Below are 15,352 nucleotides of genomic sequence, written 5' to 3'. Positions count from 1 at the left end.
ATACGGAATTGGCTAAAAGGCCGTGTCCAAAGGGTAGTAATAAACAGCGCATACTCAGACTGGTCTGAGGTAGTAAGCGGGGTGCCCCAGGGCTCAGTCCTGGGACCAACCTTGTTCAATTTATTCATAAACAGCATTGAGGAAGGGATCAGTAGTTCGTTATCAGTTTTTGCAGATGACACAAAATTGGCCAGGGCGATAACTGCACAGCATGAAGCAGATATCCTACAGAATGACCTGGACAAAATTACGGAGTGGGCAACGACATGGCAAATGAGGTTTAATGTGGAGAAGTGTAAGGTTTTGCACTTGGGGACCAAAAACATAAAAGCACAATACACGTTAGGAGGGGAACCCTTGGGGGAATCAAAAATGGAGAAAGATTTGGGAGTCTTAGTTGATGATAGATTAGGCAACAGCATGCAATGCCAAGCGGCAGCTTCCAAAGCCAACAGAATATTAGCATGCATAAAGAAAGGGATGTATTCCAGAGATAAGACTATAATCCTTCCACTTTATAAAACTCTGGTCCGACCGCATCTGGAGTATTCTGTCCAGTTCTGGTCGCCAGTCCTCAGGAGGGATGTGTTGGAGCTGGAGAAAGTCCAGAGAAGGGCAACTAAACTGATTAGGGGGTTGGAGGACCTTACCTATGAAGAGCGGCTGCAATCGCTCGATTTATTTTCCCTGGAGAAAAGACGTCTGAGAGGGGACATGATAGCAATTTATAAATATCTTAATGGGGATCTCAGCTTAGAAGAAAAGCTGTTCATTCGAAGGAATTGCATGAGGACTCGAGGACATACAATGCGATTAGAGGAGAAGCGTTTTAACCTCAGGCAACGTGGGGGGTTCTTTACTGTTAGGGCTACAAGATTGTGGAATTGTCTACCACAAGAGGTGGTTTCTGCGGGTAGTATGGTGACTTTCAAAAGACTCTTAGACTTACATCTCAAGGATCAGGAGATTGAGGGCTATGTTAGATGATTACAGTCACACACACCTACACAGGTTGAACTGGATGGACTATTGTCTTTATTCAACCTCGCCTACTATGTAACTATGTAATAAATTCTGCCAGGGTATGTAAACTTATGAGCACAACTGTACTATAGGAAGCATCTAGCATCACTATGCTTCCAACTACCTGTACATAATACAATAAATATATATATAGCCACAGAAAAGTGTTGCACTTTCCTTCAATAAAGTGCATTCAAATTATAGTGCATAAATATCTGAAAACCATGTAAAAATCATCGATATATAATAAATGAACGTGAGTCCATCTTTTCTATTTAATATATATATATATATATATATACAGTCCATCAATAAATGATTCAATGTCTGTGAAAAAAAGTGCAGTCTCAAACACCTAAAACTCTAAAGTAATTGCCTTTGATCGCCACAGTTCCTTTCACGCCCCCCTATGGGTGTCTTCTCACCTGCTTGAATGGATCTCACTAATTAAAGGAGGTCTATATGCGCTTTGCAGTGTTATGAGTGGCACTGCTCCCACTGGCTGTACGCTCCAAATCCATGGTTCTCAACAGCTGTAACCGTAGTGTCAATTATATAGGGAGCAAGAGGAAAGAACCATCGTTCAAATCGCTAATAAAAAGTATTTATTCCCATATAGCCTGAACCTTTGAGAAGGCCCATTGGGCGCTTTGCATGAGGTGGGCGGTGACGTAATCACTCTGGGACTGTATGCCGAGGCCTGTTTTTTACTTCTGAAATGTGGGTGGATTTTTATATGGAAATAAATAATTTTTATTAGCAATTTGCACTGTGGTTCTTTCCTCTTGCCTTCTATATGGTTGACACCATGATTAGAGCTGCTGAGAGCCACGGATTTATAGTGTACAGCCAGTGGGAGCAGTGCCACTCATGACACTCCAAAGCGCATATAGACCTTCTTTAATTAGTGCAGTCCCTTCAAGCAGATGAGAAGACACCCATAGGTGGGGTGAAGGCACTGTGGTGATCAGAGGCAAGTACTGAATAGATTTTGGTGTATGGGACTGCATTTTTTTTTTAGTCCAAAGATGGACTCCTGTAAATGAATTATATTTAGATGATTTTTACACTATTTTCAGATATTTATTTATGCACTATAATTAGAATGCACTCTATTGAAGGCGAGCACTGCACTTTCTTGTGACCATTAAGGTGAATGTCTACTGGTTTTAGTTGTTCTTACCCTTTTCATTGCTAAGGATTCTCTTTCTTACAAGATCTGTTATCGCACCCAGAATGCAAATTTCTCAAGCTGCGTGGCAGGGTGCGTTCCGTGAGATGAATTCTGCTTTGCTCCATCTTTGAACTGGGTAAGCGCCTAGTGAGTATTATCGAGGGCCAACTACTGGATTGTCTGTAATTCTTTCTCAGAGGCCGCTTCCCTCATGCTTTCTAGTGAAGACCTTTATTCAGGGTATTGCTCACTCTCTTCTTACTGTACCTTCCCGGTTTTGACATTTTATCATATGCCACCCTTGGAACCTATTGGAGATCCCTTGTCTGCTCTTCTGCCATCACTTTTGCAGAATGAATTTCTGAGCTGGTGACCCTATTCTTTTAGGAGCCCTTCCCTGTGCTACACAAAGAAAAAGTTTGGTTAAGGTCTAGGACCTCTTTTCCTCCTAAGGTGGTTTTTCCCTTCCACTTTATTTGGGTCTTTGTTGTCACGTACATGGTCGGTGAGCCTGACTTGTAGAGGAGGGACTCTCATACAGCTCCGGCTCAGGGGCCACTGATGGTGAGACAGCAGCCACAAGAGCACAGTGACATAGGAGAGCCTGTAATCAGTCCAGTAGTCTGTGTGGCAGCGGTCAGCAGGTGGGTGTGGCAGGAAGCAGACTGGTAGTAGAAGAGGTGGCACGAACCCTGGCAGACTGTAGAAGGCAGCTGGAAGCAGGAACCAGATGAGGATTTGCTGGACTGACAATTGTAGCAGACTGGATGAGCAGGATGCAGGGTCAGAGAAGCCGGGTTGGTAATGGTCAGGCAGATTAGACATGGACGGCAGACAGCAAGATGGTCGGATCACAAGCCAAGTCGGTACCAGGAGAACAGTCAAGCAGAATCAGGAGGCTGAAGCGGAATCCAGTAGACAAGCTGGGATCAGGGAATGAAGCAGACAATCACAGGTTAGGGGTAAGCTGGATCAAGATCAGAGGTCACACAGAATCAGGAACAACACACAGAAGCTGCAGACCAAACAGCAATGAGAGTATACAGAAGGCCTATGAAATAGCCCGCTTGGCGCCAGTATTAGTGATGGCTGCAGGTCCACGCACAATGGAACTCCGTCTAAACTATGGACCCGTCTTCCCTGAAAATTGTTCTCTCTGTCCCGCTACAAAATGCCCCAAGATGATTTTCCTCCTCAGTGTTCTATGTGGTGCATGCTATTCAAATTTCTCTCAACTACCGCTTCCCTTATATTACATTTTCGTTCACGTCTTTCTTGAGAATCCCTATAAGGGACAACTTGCTTCTTGTTCAAATATAGATGGATTTGACAACTCATCATTCAAGCCATTGCACCTAAGGAACAGGCTTCCTCCTTCTCCTCTCAGGGCATACTCCACTTCCTCAATTAGTGCTTCATGGGATTATTAGATATCAGACATCTGACTTACAGACTGCAAGGCTGCCATCTGGTCTTCTATTCGCACATTTGCAAAGTTTATCAGATGAAAGTACGGCTTACCTCCCAACCGTCCCTGATTCACCGGGACCGTCCCAGAAATGGTTGTAAATCTCGGTGTCCAGGCAAATCAAAGCTACAGTATCTCACAAAAGTGAGTACACCCCTCACGTTTTTGTAATTATTTTATTATATCTTTTCATTTGACAACACTGAAGTAATGACACTTTGCTACTTGCTACAATGTAAAGTAGTGAGTGCACAGCTTGTATAACAGTGCAAATCTGCTGTCCCCTCAAAATAACTCAACACACAGCCATTAATGTCTAAACCGCTGGCAACAAAAGTGAGTACACCCCTAAGTAAAAATGCCCAAATTGGGCCCAATTAGCCATTTTCCTTCTCCGTGTCATGTGACTCGTTACTGTTACAAGGTCGCAGGTGTGTTAAATTTGGTGTTATCGCTCTCACTCTCTCATACTGGTCACTGGAAATTCAACATGGCACCTCATGGCAAAGAACTCTGATGATCTGAAAAAAAGAATTGTTGCTCTACATAAAGATGGCCCAGGCTATAAGAAGATTGGCAAGACCCTGAAACTGAGCTGCAGCACAGTGGCCAAGACCATACAATGGTTTAACAGGACAGGTTCCACTCAGAACAGGCCTCGCCATGGTCGACCAAAAAAGTTTGAGTGCACGTGCTCAGCGTCATATCCAGAGGTTGTCTTTAGGAAATAGATGTATGAGTGCTGCCAGCATTGCTGCAGAGATTGAAGGGGTGGGGGGTCAGCCTGTCAGTGCTCAGACCAGATGCCACACACTGCATCAAATTGGTCTGCATGGCTGTCATCCCAGAAGGAAGCTTCTTTTAAAGATGATGCACAAGAAAGCCCGCAAACAGTTTGCTGAAGACAAGCAAACTAAGGACCTGGATTACTGGAACCATGTCCTGTGGTCTGATGAGACCAAGATAAACTTATTTGGTTCAGATGGTGTCAAGCATGTGTGGTGGCAACCAGGTGAGGAGTACAAAGACAAGTGTGTCTTGCCTACAGTCAAGCATGGTGGTGGGAGTGTCATGGTCTGGAGCTGCATGACTAAGCTACAGTTCATTGAGGGAACCATGAATGCCAACATGTACTGTGACATAGTGAAGCAGAGCATGATCCCCTCCCTTCGAAGACTGGGCCGCAGGGCAGTATTCCAACATGATACCGACCCCAAACACACCTCCAAGATGACCATTGCCTTACTAAAGAAGCTGAGGCTAAAGGTTATGGACTGGCCAAGCATGTCTCCAGACCTAAACCCTTTTGAGCATCTGTGGGACATCCGCAAATGGAAGATGGAGGAGCGCAAGGTCTCTGACATCCACCAGCTCTGTGATGTCCTCATGAAGGTGTGGAAGAGGACTCCAGTGGCAACCTGTGAAGCTATGGTGAACACCATGCTCAAGAGGGTTAAGGCAGTGCTGGAAAATAATGGTGGCCACACAAAATATTGACATTTTGGGCCCAATTCAGACATTTTAACTTAGAGGTGTACTCACTTTTGTTGCCAGCAGTTTAGACATTAATGGCTGTGTGTTGAGTTATTTTGATGGGACAGCAAATTTACACTCTTATACAAGCTGTACACTCACTACTTTACATTGTAGTAAAGTGTCATTTATTCAGTGTTGTCACATTATAAGATATAATAAAATATTTACAAAGATGTGAGGGGTGTACTCACTTTTGTGAAATACTGTATGTTCTGGAGAGGAGCCCAGTGCTCCATTGTCTTTGCTGGCAGAGGCGCACTGGCGTGGGCACCATTCAGGCAGAAAATTCCGCCCCCTCTGGCGCTGCTTACTTCTCCCTTCTTAACTGACAGCGTTACTCTGCCATCAGCAACACAGAACCCCCCCTCCCATCTAGGAGAGCAGAGGAGGGAGGGGGCGGATTGGAGCAAAGGAGGAAGAGGGCGCTTTGGAGAAGAGGAAGGAGGAGCGGTTCCAAGGAGGGGGGCCACTCTTAGCCGCACAGCAGAAGCAGAACAGATTATGTAAATTCTAGCTGCTCTTTGCAGCAGCCCCACTGGTGTTTTCCTCACAGAGCAGCCTCCTGCTATATAGTTTTGGCTTTATTCTCTGCAATCTCTAGAGACAGCAGTGTGTGAGGACCCCCGGGAGGTTGGCTGTATCTGAGGGGCTATAACTGTTCCCAGCAATCCTTTCATTCAACCACTTCCGACAATCCTCCACATAACTTGTAGCTGCTCTTTTGCAGCAGCCCCACTCTGATGCTTTTTTGGGAGAGGATTCGTGGCAGGAAGAGAGCTGTGTAATGGAATGGGGGGGGCCTTTGTACTTGGGGGGTTACTCAATACGTAGAGCACTCAACCCTACACTCAGTACGTAGCGTACCCCTCAACCCTGCACTCAGTACATAGCGCACCCCTCAACCCTGCATTCAGTACGTAGCGCACCCCTCAACCCTGCGCTCAGTAAATGGCGCACTCCTCAGCCCTGCACTCAGTACGTAGCACACCCTTCAACCCTTCACTCAGTACGTAGCGCACAACTCAACCCTGCACTCAGTACGTAGCGCACCCCTCAATCCAGCACTCAGTACGTAGCGCACCCCTCAACCCTGCACTCAGTACATAGCGCACCCCTCAACCCTGCACTCAGTATATAGCGCACCTATATAGGTAGCATTTTTGTCTTACCTTAAAATTCCTTTTCTTGAAGTACATGACAGGGCATAGGTCCCACCCCACTGTTCTTATGATTCATGCCAAATATTGCTTGCTGACAAAACTAAAGGCTTGCTGAAAGTGGGTGTGGTTATGCAGGGATGTCCAAACACATTTACTTAGTCACTGTGCCGTCACCTGAAGGTGGCAGCCTAACCTTACATTCCTGAATACTTTCTGTGTCCTGTAATATACGCTAGGAAATTAATTTTACAGGTAAGACAAAAATCCTATTTTGGTATGCAATAAAGCCTGCCATGACTGAAACTACATTTTTTTTAAACTTTACTGGCTTAGCTTTCTTGAGGATTACACATCTTTGACATTGCTAAAGAGGATTAAACAAGTAGCAAATTCTCGAGTTAAGCTGTCTAATTGGCTACATAGGAAAGCATTAGTGTCCTGAGACTCTGTAAAAATATAATCAAGATATTTGCATACATTTTCTAGTGTTTTTGTTTTTTCAGTTTCAACAATTGCCATTATATACATCTGTATCGGTCGTAGTATACACTTTTTGAATATATTTGTACTTATTTTCTTATTTCTGATTAGCGATGCTAGTCTAAAATAATTAGTTTTTCCAAGTAATTGTAAGCTTTTTGGTTTGCTGTGCTTAAAAGTGAGTGGATTCAGGTATGGAAGCTGTGGTGGGTTTGGCAGACATAACATGATTAGTAGATCTCTCATTGCCTGTACTCAGTATGAGACCTGCTTGGAAAACTATGGACAAGATGATTGCTGATAGCTGTGGATAATCAACATTATGAGTGTGTCACTGTCCAGCCTTCAGAGTGTGAAATTCTTTCCTCCTTGCTGCAGTGTTCTGCAACTCCATTTCACATGTGTTTGGCTTCTTTATTCACCTATGGACATATCCTGCTCTACTATGGGTTTTTTAGCAATTTCTCTTCTTCTACTTCCTGGAATCACCTTGCAGTTTTCTTCCCTTATATATACATGTGCTCAGTGCAACGATCCTTGCCTGAGCAACTTCACAGTTCTCTGAGCTCCAGTCTGCGTGCTACTTGTTTATCCTGCCTGACTACCCGTGTACCGTTCCCAGCTTCATCTATTGTCCATGCTTGCCTGCTGCCCGCTCGGACCTCAACTTGTTTCATGGTTTTTCCATCAGTCTCCTGCTGTGGTCTCCACATTCTCAGCTGGGCATACCTGGGGGCCGCAACCTGTTCCAGTCTGCTAAAAGGCCATCCCCACCATCAAGGGGCCCTGGTGAAGAAGCAGGCTGTGGCTTAGAACCCAGAGTTAGCGAACCACAAAGGGCTCACTAGCATTGTAACCTGACAGAGTGATTTATGTTTACTGATCCCTGTAGGAATTCATGAGGAATATCTTTGAAATTAAAGGCCTGTTTTTAAATTAAAATAAAAAAAGTGTTTTTACTTGACTGTTCTTAGCAAGCTGTGTGCTATGGGGGCACCCATATGGGCCGCTTCTGACTTGGGCTGTATGCATTTATAAGACACACACAGCGCTGGCAAGCCATGCCTTTGCTCCTTCCTATATGGAGTTTGACTGACAGCAGCAGGAGACTTTGGCTCCCACTGCTCAGAGTCCCCTCAAATAGTCTTACATTAGAGAACACCGGTTGTCTGAATTATTAGAAAACATATAGATTTAATGTATTTTTTTAAGTTCTTGATAGAAGAAGTAAAGATTAAAACTCTGTTCAGACTATTTTGTTCTGCTTCTGTCTTGCTAGATATATTTTCCTCTACTTTCTGTCCCGTAGAAACAGGAATTGAGGGGAAACTCCTAACACAGTTCTTACTGGAACATTTGTCATCATTCAATGATTTATACTGATGTCTTGCTTGGTGAGAACTCTAAAATTTGATTTCCCCTCACTTTGTCTTAGTGAAAATGGTCACCAAAACAAATTAAGGGGTGAATTCCCTCATAAGAAACACAGACAGCAATAAACACTTGACATATAGTCACACTTGTCTCCACTCTATGAAATAACAGTTGGTCTGAACCGTTTCAACCATACTTGGAAGAGTTCAACATGTGGCTTCTCTAAGAGACTTTGTTTTTCATTCCTTGTTTGATCAGGTATATTTCATCGGTAGAGAACCCGCTGGCTAGATTGTTTTCTCTAACTGGTTCCACTGAAACAAGGGATGAGCATAAATCTCAACAATAATTGGCAGTTGTTTTTTTTGTGTTGTTTTGTTCTTTATTTTTGCAGAGTGGGGAATAGTTGGGGTAATTGGAGAGATTCCCCTTCACTTCACTTTTATGGTGGTGCACTCTTGCTACCTGGTCTGGTACCAATAACCATGACGGAAAGTGAATATCCTTGCTGCACTGGCAAAAAATGTATACAGATATTATTGCATGTTAAATATTGTTGGATTGTATATGTGTGTCGGTACCTCAGGCCAATTGGGGTGGGACTTTAAAGGCAGGTAACAAAGTTTTTAAGAAAAATAAGATTTAATGGAATTTAAAACAATGTACAAGGTAAGTACATATTATAGTGCAGGGTTATAGACCCTAGTGAAGTGGTATGATAGGTAGAAAGATGGTGACACGTGGTTATGGTGACATTGGGGATGTGTCTCTCTGTCATTCCATGCAGTATGCTTGGGATTTCTGATCAGAGAGGGTCTCCTGTGTTCCCAACACGTTTCGGCTCCTATGGAGCCTTTCTCAAGGGTGTTGGTCACCAGTTCTGAAATATTTTATACAGATGTATTTGTTAGTAATACATATTCATACCACCTGATTTTATTCAATGTGGTAAACAAATTAGAGAATATACATACATAAGTTTGTTTTAATCCTTGTGTGATTGAGTAGCTCCCTTCTAGAACAGCAAGAACCTATGCTGCATCCTGCAAGATATATGTGATAGGCGTAAATTCAAGATATTTATTGTGGTGATGCTTTAAGTGGATATTTGATTGCACTTACATGTGGTTCACGGAAGGTAGGTATATAGTTTCCTGGGATGGCTGTATGGGTCATATAGTGCCCCTTGATCCAATCCTCATTGAGGAAAAATTATGCCTTCTTAAGTTGTTTGCAAAATGTGTCAGCTGAGAGATCTGTATGAGAGAGTACTCAGTGATTTATGCCCAGCCAATAAGATGTATTTCTTTTAAAGTTGCAATTTGCTCAGTGAGTAGTTGAGTCAATTGAATCGTTATTGTACGGTATAAGTTATGTCTTGCAAGTTACCTTTTGCTCGGGTATATAAGGGATTCCTTGGTTCTAACCTGTAGTTCCCCTTTGTGGTTCTGGCGTGATTACACCTTTACAAAGAGTTAAGACATTTGGTCACTGCATGGTGATCCGAGGCATTGTTCCATAGGTAAAGGAGTTGACTCACTTTTGTTTCTTCCTGGGGTTGCCGCTGTACGTCCTCTCTGCTCCCTGTCTGAGATGGGAGTGAGTAGGACGGCGATTCCCCGGCCTTTTGACTGAGTCGCGCATTCTCAGTCCTGATCTCTCTCAGCTGGTGTGGATTCCTGGTGCGCCTGCGTCCGCTGGATGCGTGCGCATCCAGGTTACACCATTGAGATTGCAGTTTCGGCCGCCGACACTAGTGGGACACAGGATCCGTACTTCAAACGAAGTAGGGATTGCGCATGTTCGTTGCAGTCTTGTGTCAAAATTGCCCCTGATGCGATTTAACCCATACAGGGGCTTACCGTGCCGGGTGTTCTAATAGGGCAGCATTCTCACACAAGGTTTTCACATTTTAATGCATAAAAATGCATAAATCAAGAAATAATGTAATAATAAAGAAGTCAATAAATAAAGTTTCAATACTCGCAGTATTAACAGCAGATTTATATGAATGGAGGAATGATGGGGGAGAGGGAAAAGTGGTTTCAATTGGAATTTTTTGGGGCTTTCTCTGATAGTTGATTTTTGCAGTGGTCCCTTGTCCGAGTCCCTCTGCTTTTTCTTATGTTTGCTTAGAAACAAGGTTTTTGATGAATGGATGAGAATAATGGATTGTTGGATAACCTTTCAACTCATTTATTGAGAAGAGCAAAAGGAAATTAGGTTTTCACTGGTTGATGGCTAAATGATTTTGATGAATATATAATGGATAAATTATAAAAAATTGTTCACAAACTAAGAGCAAAGTAATTTTGCATACTGCTGCATTTTGATGATTTTCTTAAGCATTAATTTCTTTGAAATAAATATTCCTCACGGACTAAGCCTACTTCTTTCTTGCTAATTTATGCCACTATTATTTAAATTGCCTTTATTAGTTGTGGTTTTAACTCAAAGTGAATCTGCTTTCAAAAGTATACAAATACTTACACATTTTCTTTTTATTGTTTTACATTGTTGGCCTTTTTTGTTTTACTTTAAAAGGGAAATGGACGTTATTCCACAACATTTAAAAAAATATATAAATTATATCTAGCTGTTCTGTTTGTGATTTTTTTTTTCCAAACATTGAGTGCTAAATCATTGGTGGTTTTGTTTTTTCAGTTGTCCACACAAGGAGAAGCAAGTCAGGTGATAGGTCCACTTACAGAAGGACAAAGAAGAAATGTGGCAGTAGTGAATTCACTGTACAGACTACACCAGTCAGTGCACAAGGTAAGTTACCACTAAAGCCCTGTTTAATTTTCCATCTCCCCTATATTGCATCCAGTTGTTGTCCATTAGAAGACCCCAAACACAAAACCAGCTCCTGGACTGGCAAACTATTGTTTTTAAATTGCACACATTGGAAATATATGTTATGTACAGTCTACAGATTGTGTGTATGTATAGTGTAATGCTGTGTGTTTGTGTGTGTGTGTGTATTTTAACTATTTGTATGTACCTTCATTTTTTTAAAGCCTTCATGTGGTTACTTTGTCATAGTCAGCATAGTGTTTAGATGATTGAGAACTGCTCTCATTTGTTCTCAATTGTCACTGGGAACCATGGCTGTCATTGACAGCTGGGATCAAATTAAGACAGTTAAAAGAGAAGTAACACTTCTCTAACATTGAGAATGGAGTCATTGACCACCACCAATTGCTTGGTTCCCACAGCTGGGAGCTGGAACTCTGGGCTGTGGGGGGGGGGGGGGCGACCGGCTCAGGCTCTCAGCGGCTGTTCCGGTCGGTTCCATCTGTCAGTTTTTCAGGTGGACCCGATCGGAACCTCCATACTTCTCTATGAAGCGGCAGGTGTAAATAGCCATTTGATTGTTTATACCTGCCTACATTCTACATGATCTGCCAAAAACAGACAGATGGGGATACGTTCGCCATCCATCTGGCAGATCGGATGGCAGTCGAGTATAATTGGACAAGCGGTCTGTTTTCCTCCGGTGGCCCATAGAGGAGATTGGTCTGTGTCCCTGTCTGCTCTGCATGAGCGGACCAGAATGGACAAGCTCATGCAGAGGACACACTCATGCAGGGATTAGCGGAGAGATCCCCTTTTGAGTAAGCAAATTGCAGCCGGAGTCTGCCCCATGTGAAAGGGGCCTTAAGGAGCACCACATCATATGGCTAAATGGCCCTGTGTTTCATAATGTTAGCCTGGACTATTCTTTTTTATTTGATACCATTATGTCACTATAAAAAAAAAATCTACACGTGGATCTGTAGCACTGTGTACTTTTTTTTTAAAGTATATACAGTATTTTCAAGAAGTGTTACATATATTGCAGACATGCAAAATTCTTACAGATAGTTGGCACAGCAATAAAGAAAGTCTCTGGTATATGCAAACGATGTTCCATTGTTTCTTTTTTCAGTGTTCTAGATCTCTAAATATAACCTATTAGCATTTTTGTCCGTTTCTGAGGCTGTGCAGCTGGCTAATATGGAAGGGATCTGTTCACTTAAACACATACGTTCCCTGTTCTTATCCTAATAACCAGTCTGTTGAATGCAATTTCTATCGAAACTGACCATACTGTGCCTTTGGAAAAGTATTTATACCCCTTGAAATTTTCAACATTTTTTCATGTTAGAACCAAAAACGTAAATGTATTTTATTGGGATTTTATGTGATAGACCAACACAAAGTAGCACATAATTGTGAAGTTGAAGGAAAATTATAAATGGTACACAACACGATGCTTCCACCACCATGTTTCACAGTGGGGATGGTGTTTTCAGGGTGATGTGCAGTGTTTAGCTAGATACACACTATACAATTTTGTTTAGATTTTTTTCCTTTAGATTTACCAAAACCATATATTATGAGGTCAAACCTAAACACTTTCAATTTGTATAGAATCAGGCAAGGCCCTTGCACTACATAGTTGAAGATAAATCTAAATGGAATTGAACAACAAAAGTTGTATAGTGTGTATCCAGCTCCGCCACACATAGCGTTTTGCGTTTAGGCCAAAAAGTTCAATTTTGGTCTCCTCTGATCAGAGCACTTTCTTCCACCTGTTTGCTGTCTCTCCCACATGGCTTCTCGCAAACTGCAAACAGGACCTCTAATGGCTTTCTTTCAGCAATGGCTCTCTTCTTGCCACTCTTCCATAAAGGCCAGATTTGTGGAGTGCACTTTTAATAGTTGTCCTGTGGACAGATTCTCCCACCTAAACTGCGGATTTCTGCAGCTCCTGTAGAGTTACCATGGGCCTCTTAGCGCGCTTCTCTGATTAATGCGCTCCTTGTCCGGCCTATTAGTTTAGGTGGACAGCCATGTCCTGGTAGGTTTGCAGTTGTGCCATACTCTTTCCATTTTCAGATGATATAATAAATACAAAAATATGTGCAGCGCTAGAAGAAAAAAATTCCCAACAAAATAAATTGTCCAATCGCAGGAAACATTCCACAAGTAACGTAAACAATTGATGGTGAGAAAAAGTCCAATATATAATGGTGCAAATCATATATAAGTGCAGCAAATCCCGTCACCAGTGAAGGTAGAAATATATTGCGCTCACCAGATGGATGGGACCCCAAAACACCTTATAGTGTAGGAGTCAAACAGGCTTAAAAATGATGGAGTGTCCCCACAGATTTTTCACCGATTCCAACGGCAACCATGCAAATCTCCGGTAGATGGAATAGTTCAGAGATTCCCCTTCCACATGGTGGGTGGTAAAACCGAAAAAAATGGAGGGACATATAGCGTAATATTGCTAAAATCAATTTAATATCAATAAAGCTGATACACTTACAGACATCCGTGAAAGACAGGCATATAAGATGTAAAACAGCTGGGCTGACCAAGTCCTCTTTACATGTTTCGGCATAAATGCCTTTTTCAAAAGATAAAGTCAGCAGGTAGCCAGTGTTCATATATATATAGAGGTAGAATTAATTGGGTACACCTGTAGGAAGTAGGCGGTGGACTGCATGGAAACCGGAAGTAAAACCGGCGTGCGTTCCAAGCCTCACTATGGTATAGCGCCAAAAATGAAGTCTATTAAATCATAAGGGGAAACAGGAAGTGATGAAATGCCTGGAGGGGATGGCATTAGCCATCGTACACCCCAAGCCTCTTTCTGAATTGTAAGACAGGAAGTGCTGACATCACATCCGGGAATAGGCGGAAGTGATGTCAGCGTCAAAACATCGAGGGGGGACGGCATTTAACCATCATCAACCCCAAGCCTCCATCTGAAGTGTAAGACCGGATATGCCGACATCACATCCGGGATTGGGCGGAAGTGATGTCAGCACGGCAAGGCGGACCGCTTTACCGGAAGTTGGAGCATATCAATGCACCAGGTCAACAAAACAGAAATGGAGACAGCTCAGATTGGCCGATTCAGCGAGTAGTGAATATCGCCAATAAGAGAACAAAAAAAGGGGGAGAATAAAAGGATGACGTTATAGTTAAACAGCGCCAACAGAAAAGGGGAGAGGAAAAAATCGGTTTAGTTATCTAAACCATAATATATCAACATAGTGGGCTCATTTACTGAGAAACCAGTATATTGAAAAAAACAAAAATGTCAATTGTCCACAGTTAGAGGGACATAATAACAAATTTTGTCTATATACAGTCCATAGTCTATCTCCATATTAGGTGACCCTTAATACAGGATATCTATAACAAAAAATATTTTTATTACATAACTACATGATGTATACAGCCAAAAGACAAATATAATAAAAATATTTTAAAAAATATCGTAAATAAAAATAATAAAATCACATAAAAGAACGAATGAGGATAAAGGGAACATATAAGGCTAAAGATAGCCAGAAAGGCAGATGGGAGTGGGATATTTAGTACGCTAAGCTGTGTTTATAAAGGCGTTTATATCCCACTCTATATTCAACCCAAAAGGATGGTAGGACTTCAAAGTATAGATCCAGTATGTCTCTCTCCTAGAGACACCACGAATTTTTGAGCCACCCCTCCAGGGAGGTACATACTGGTCTATGACCTGAAATAAAGTGCCAGTGGGATCTTTATGGTGATAAAGAAGGTAATGTTTACCTACAGTATGCTTATCCTTGCCTGTGAGAATGCTCGTAATATGTTCATTAACACGCACATTAAAGGACCTTATAGTGCGTCCCACGTACTGCTTTTTACAGGGGCACGTTAACAAATAAACAATATGAGTAGTTATGCAAGTGGCGAAAAATTTGATATGGTGAAGACTCCCTGTGACAGAAGATTGAAAGGATGTAAATTTCCTTCTTTTATCACAATTATATTCGCACACTCTGCACTTCCGGCAGGGATAAAAACCAATAAGATCAGCAAAAAATTTTTTTGGTTTAATTGGTTCATCCGGTACATTGGGAGCTAATTGTCCTCTTAATGCAGGTGCACCTCTGAAAGTGACCGAGGGTCGTACAGGTAAAACGGTACCCAAAATGGGGTCATTTCTAAGTACATCCCAATGTTTGGATATAATTCTCTTGATGGAATTATGCTGAATAGAAAAATTGGTAAAAAAGGACCATTTAGCAAAATCAGACTGGTTTTTTGTTTTATTTCTATTTTTAGACCCAGAAAGTAATTGTGCTCTATCAA

General features: G+C 42.1%; 1 protein-coding gene across 1 annotated transcript in view; it reads left to right on the top strand.

Annotated features, from left to right (window-relative positions):
- COG5 (component of oligomeric golgi complex 5) overlaps positions 1–15,352 on the top strand; it is a 644,155-nt gene that overhangs the window by 484,222 nt on the left and 144,581 nt on the right. Inside the window, exon 15 of the mRNA XM_082254383.1 lies at positions 10,880–10,990. Coding sequence (XP_082110509.1) covers positions 10,880–10,990 — 111 coding nt within the window. The remainder of the gene's footprint in view (positions 1–10,879; positions 10,991–15,352) is intronic.

This window comes from Pelophylax lessonae (genome assembly GCF_965119305.1).
Source record: "Pelophylax lessonae genome assembly, chromosome: 4".
NCBI lineage: Eukaryota > Metazoa > Chordata > Amphibia > Anura > Ranidae > Pelophylax > Pelophylax lessonae.
Note: the sequence above shows the minus strand (reverse complement) of the source record. Positions and strands in the feature narration are given on the sequence as shown.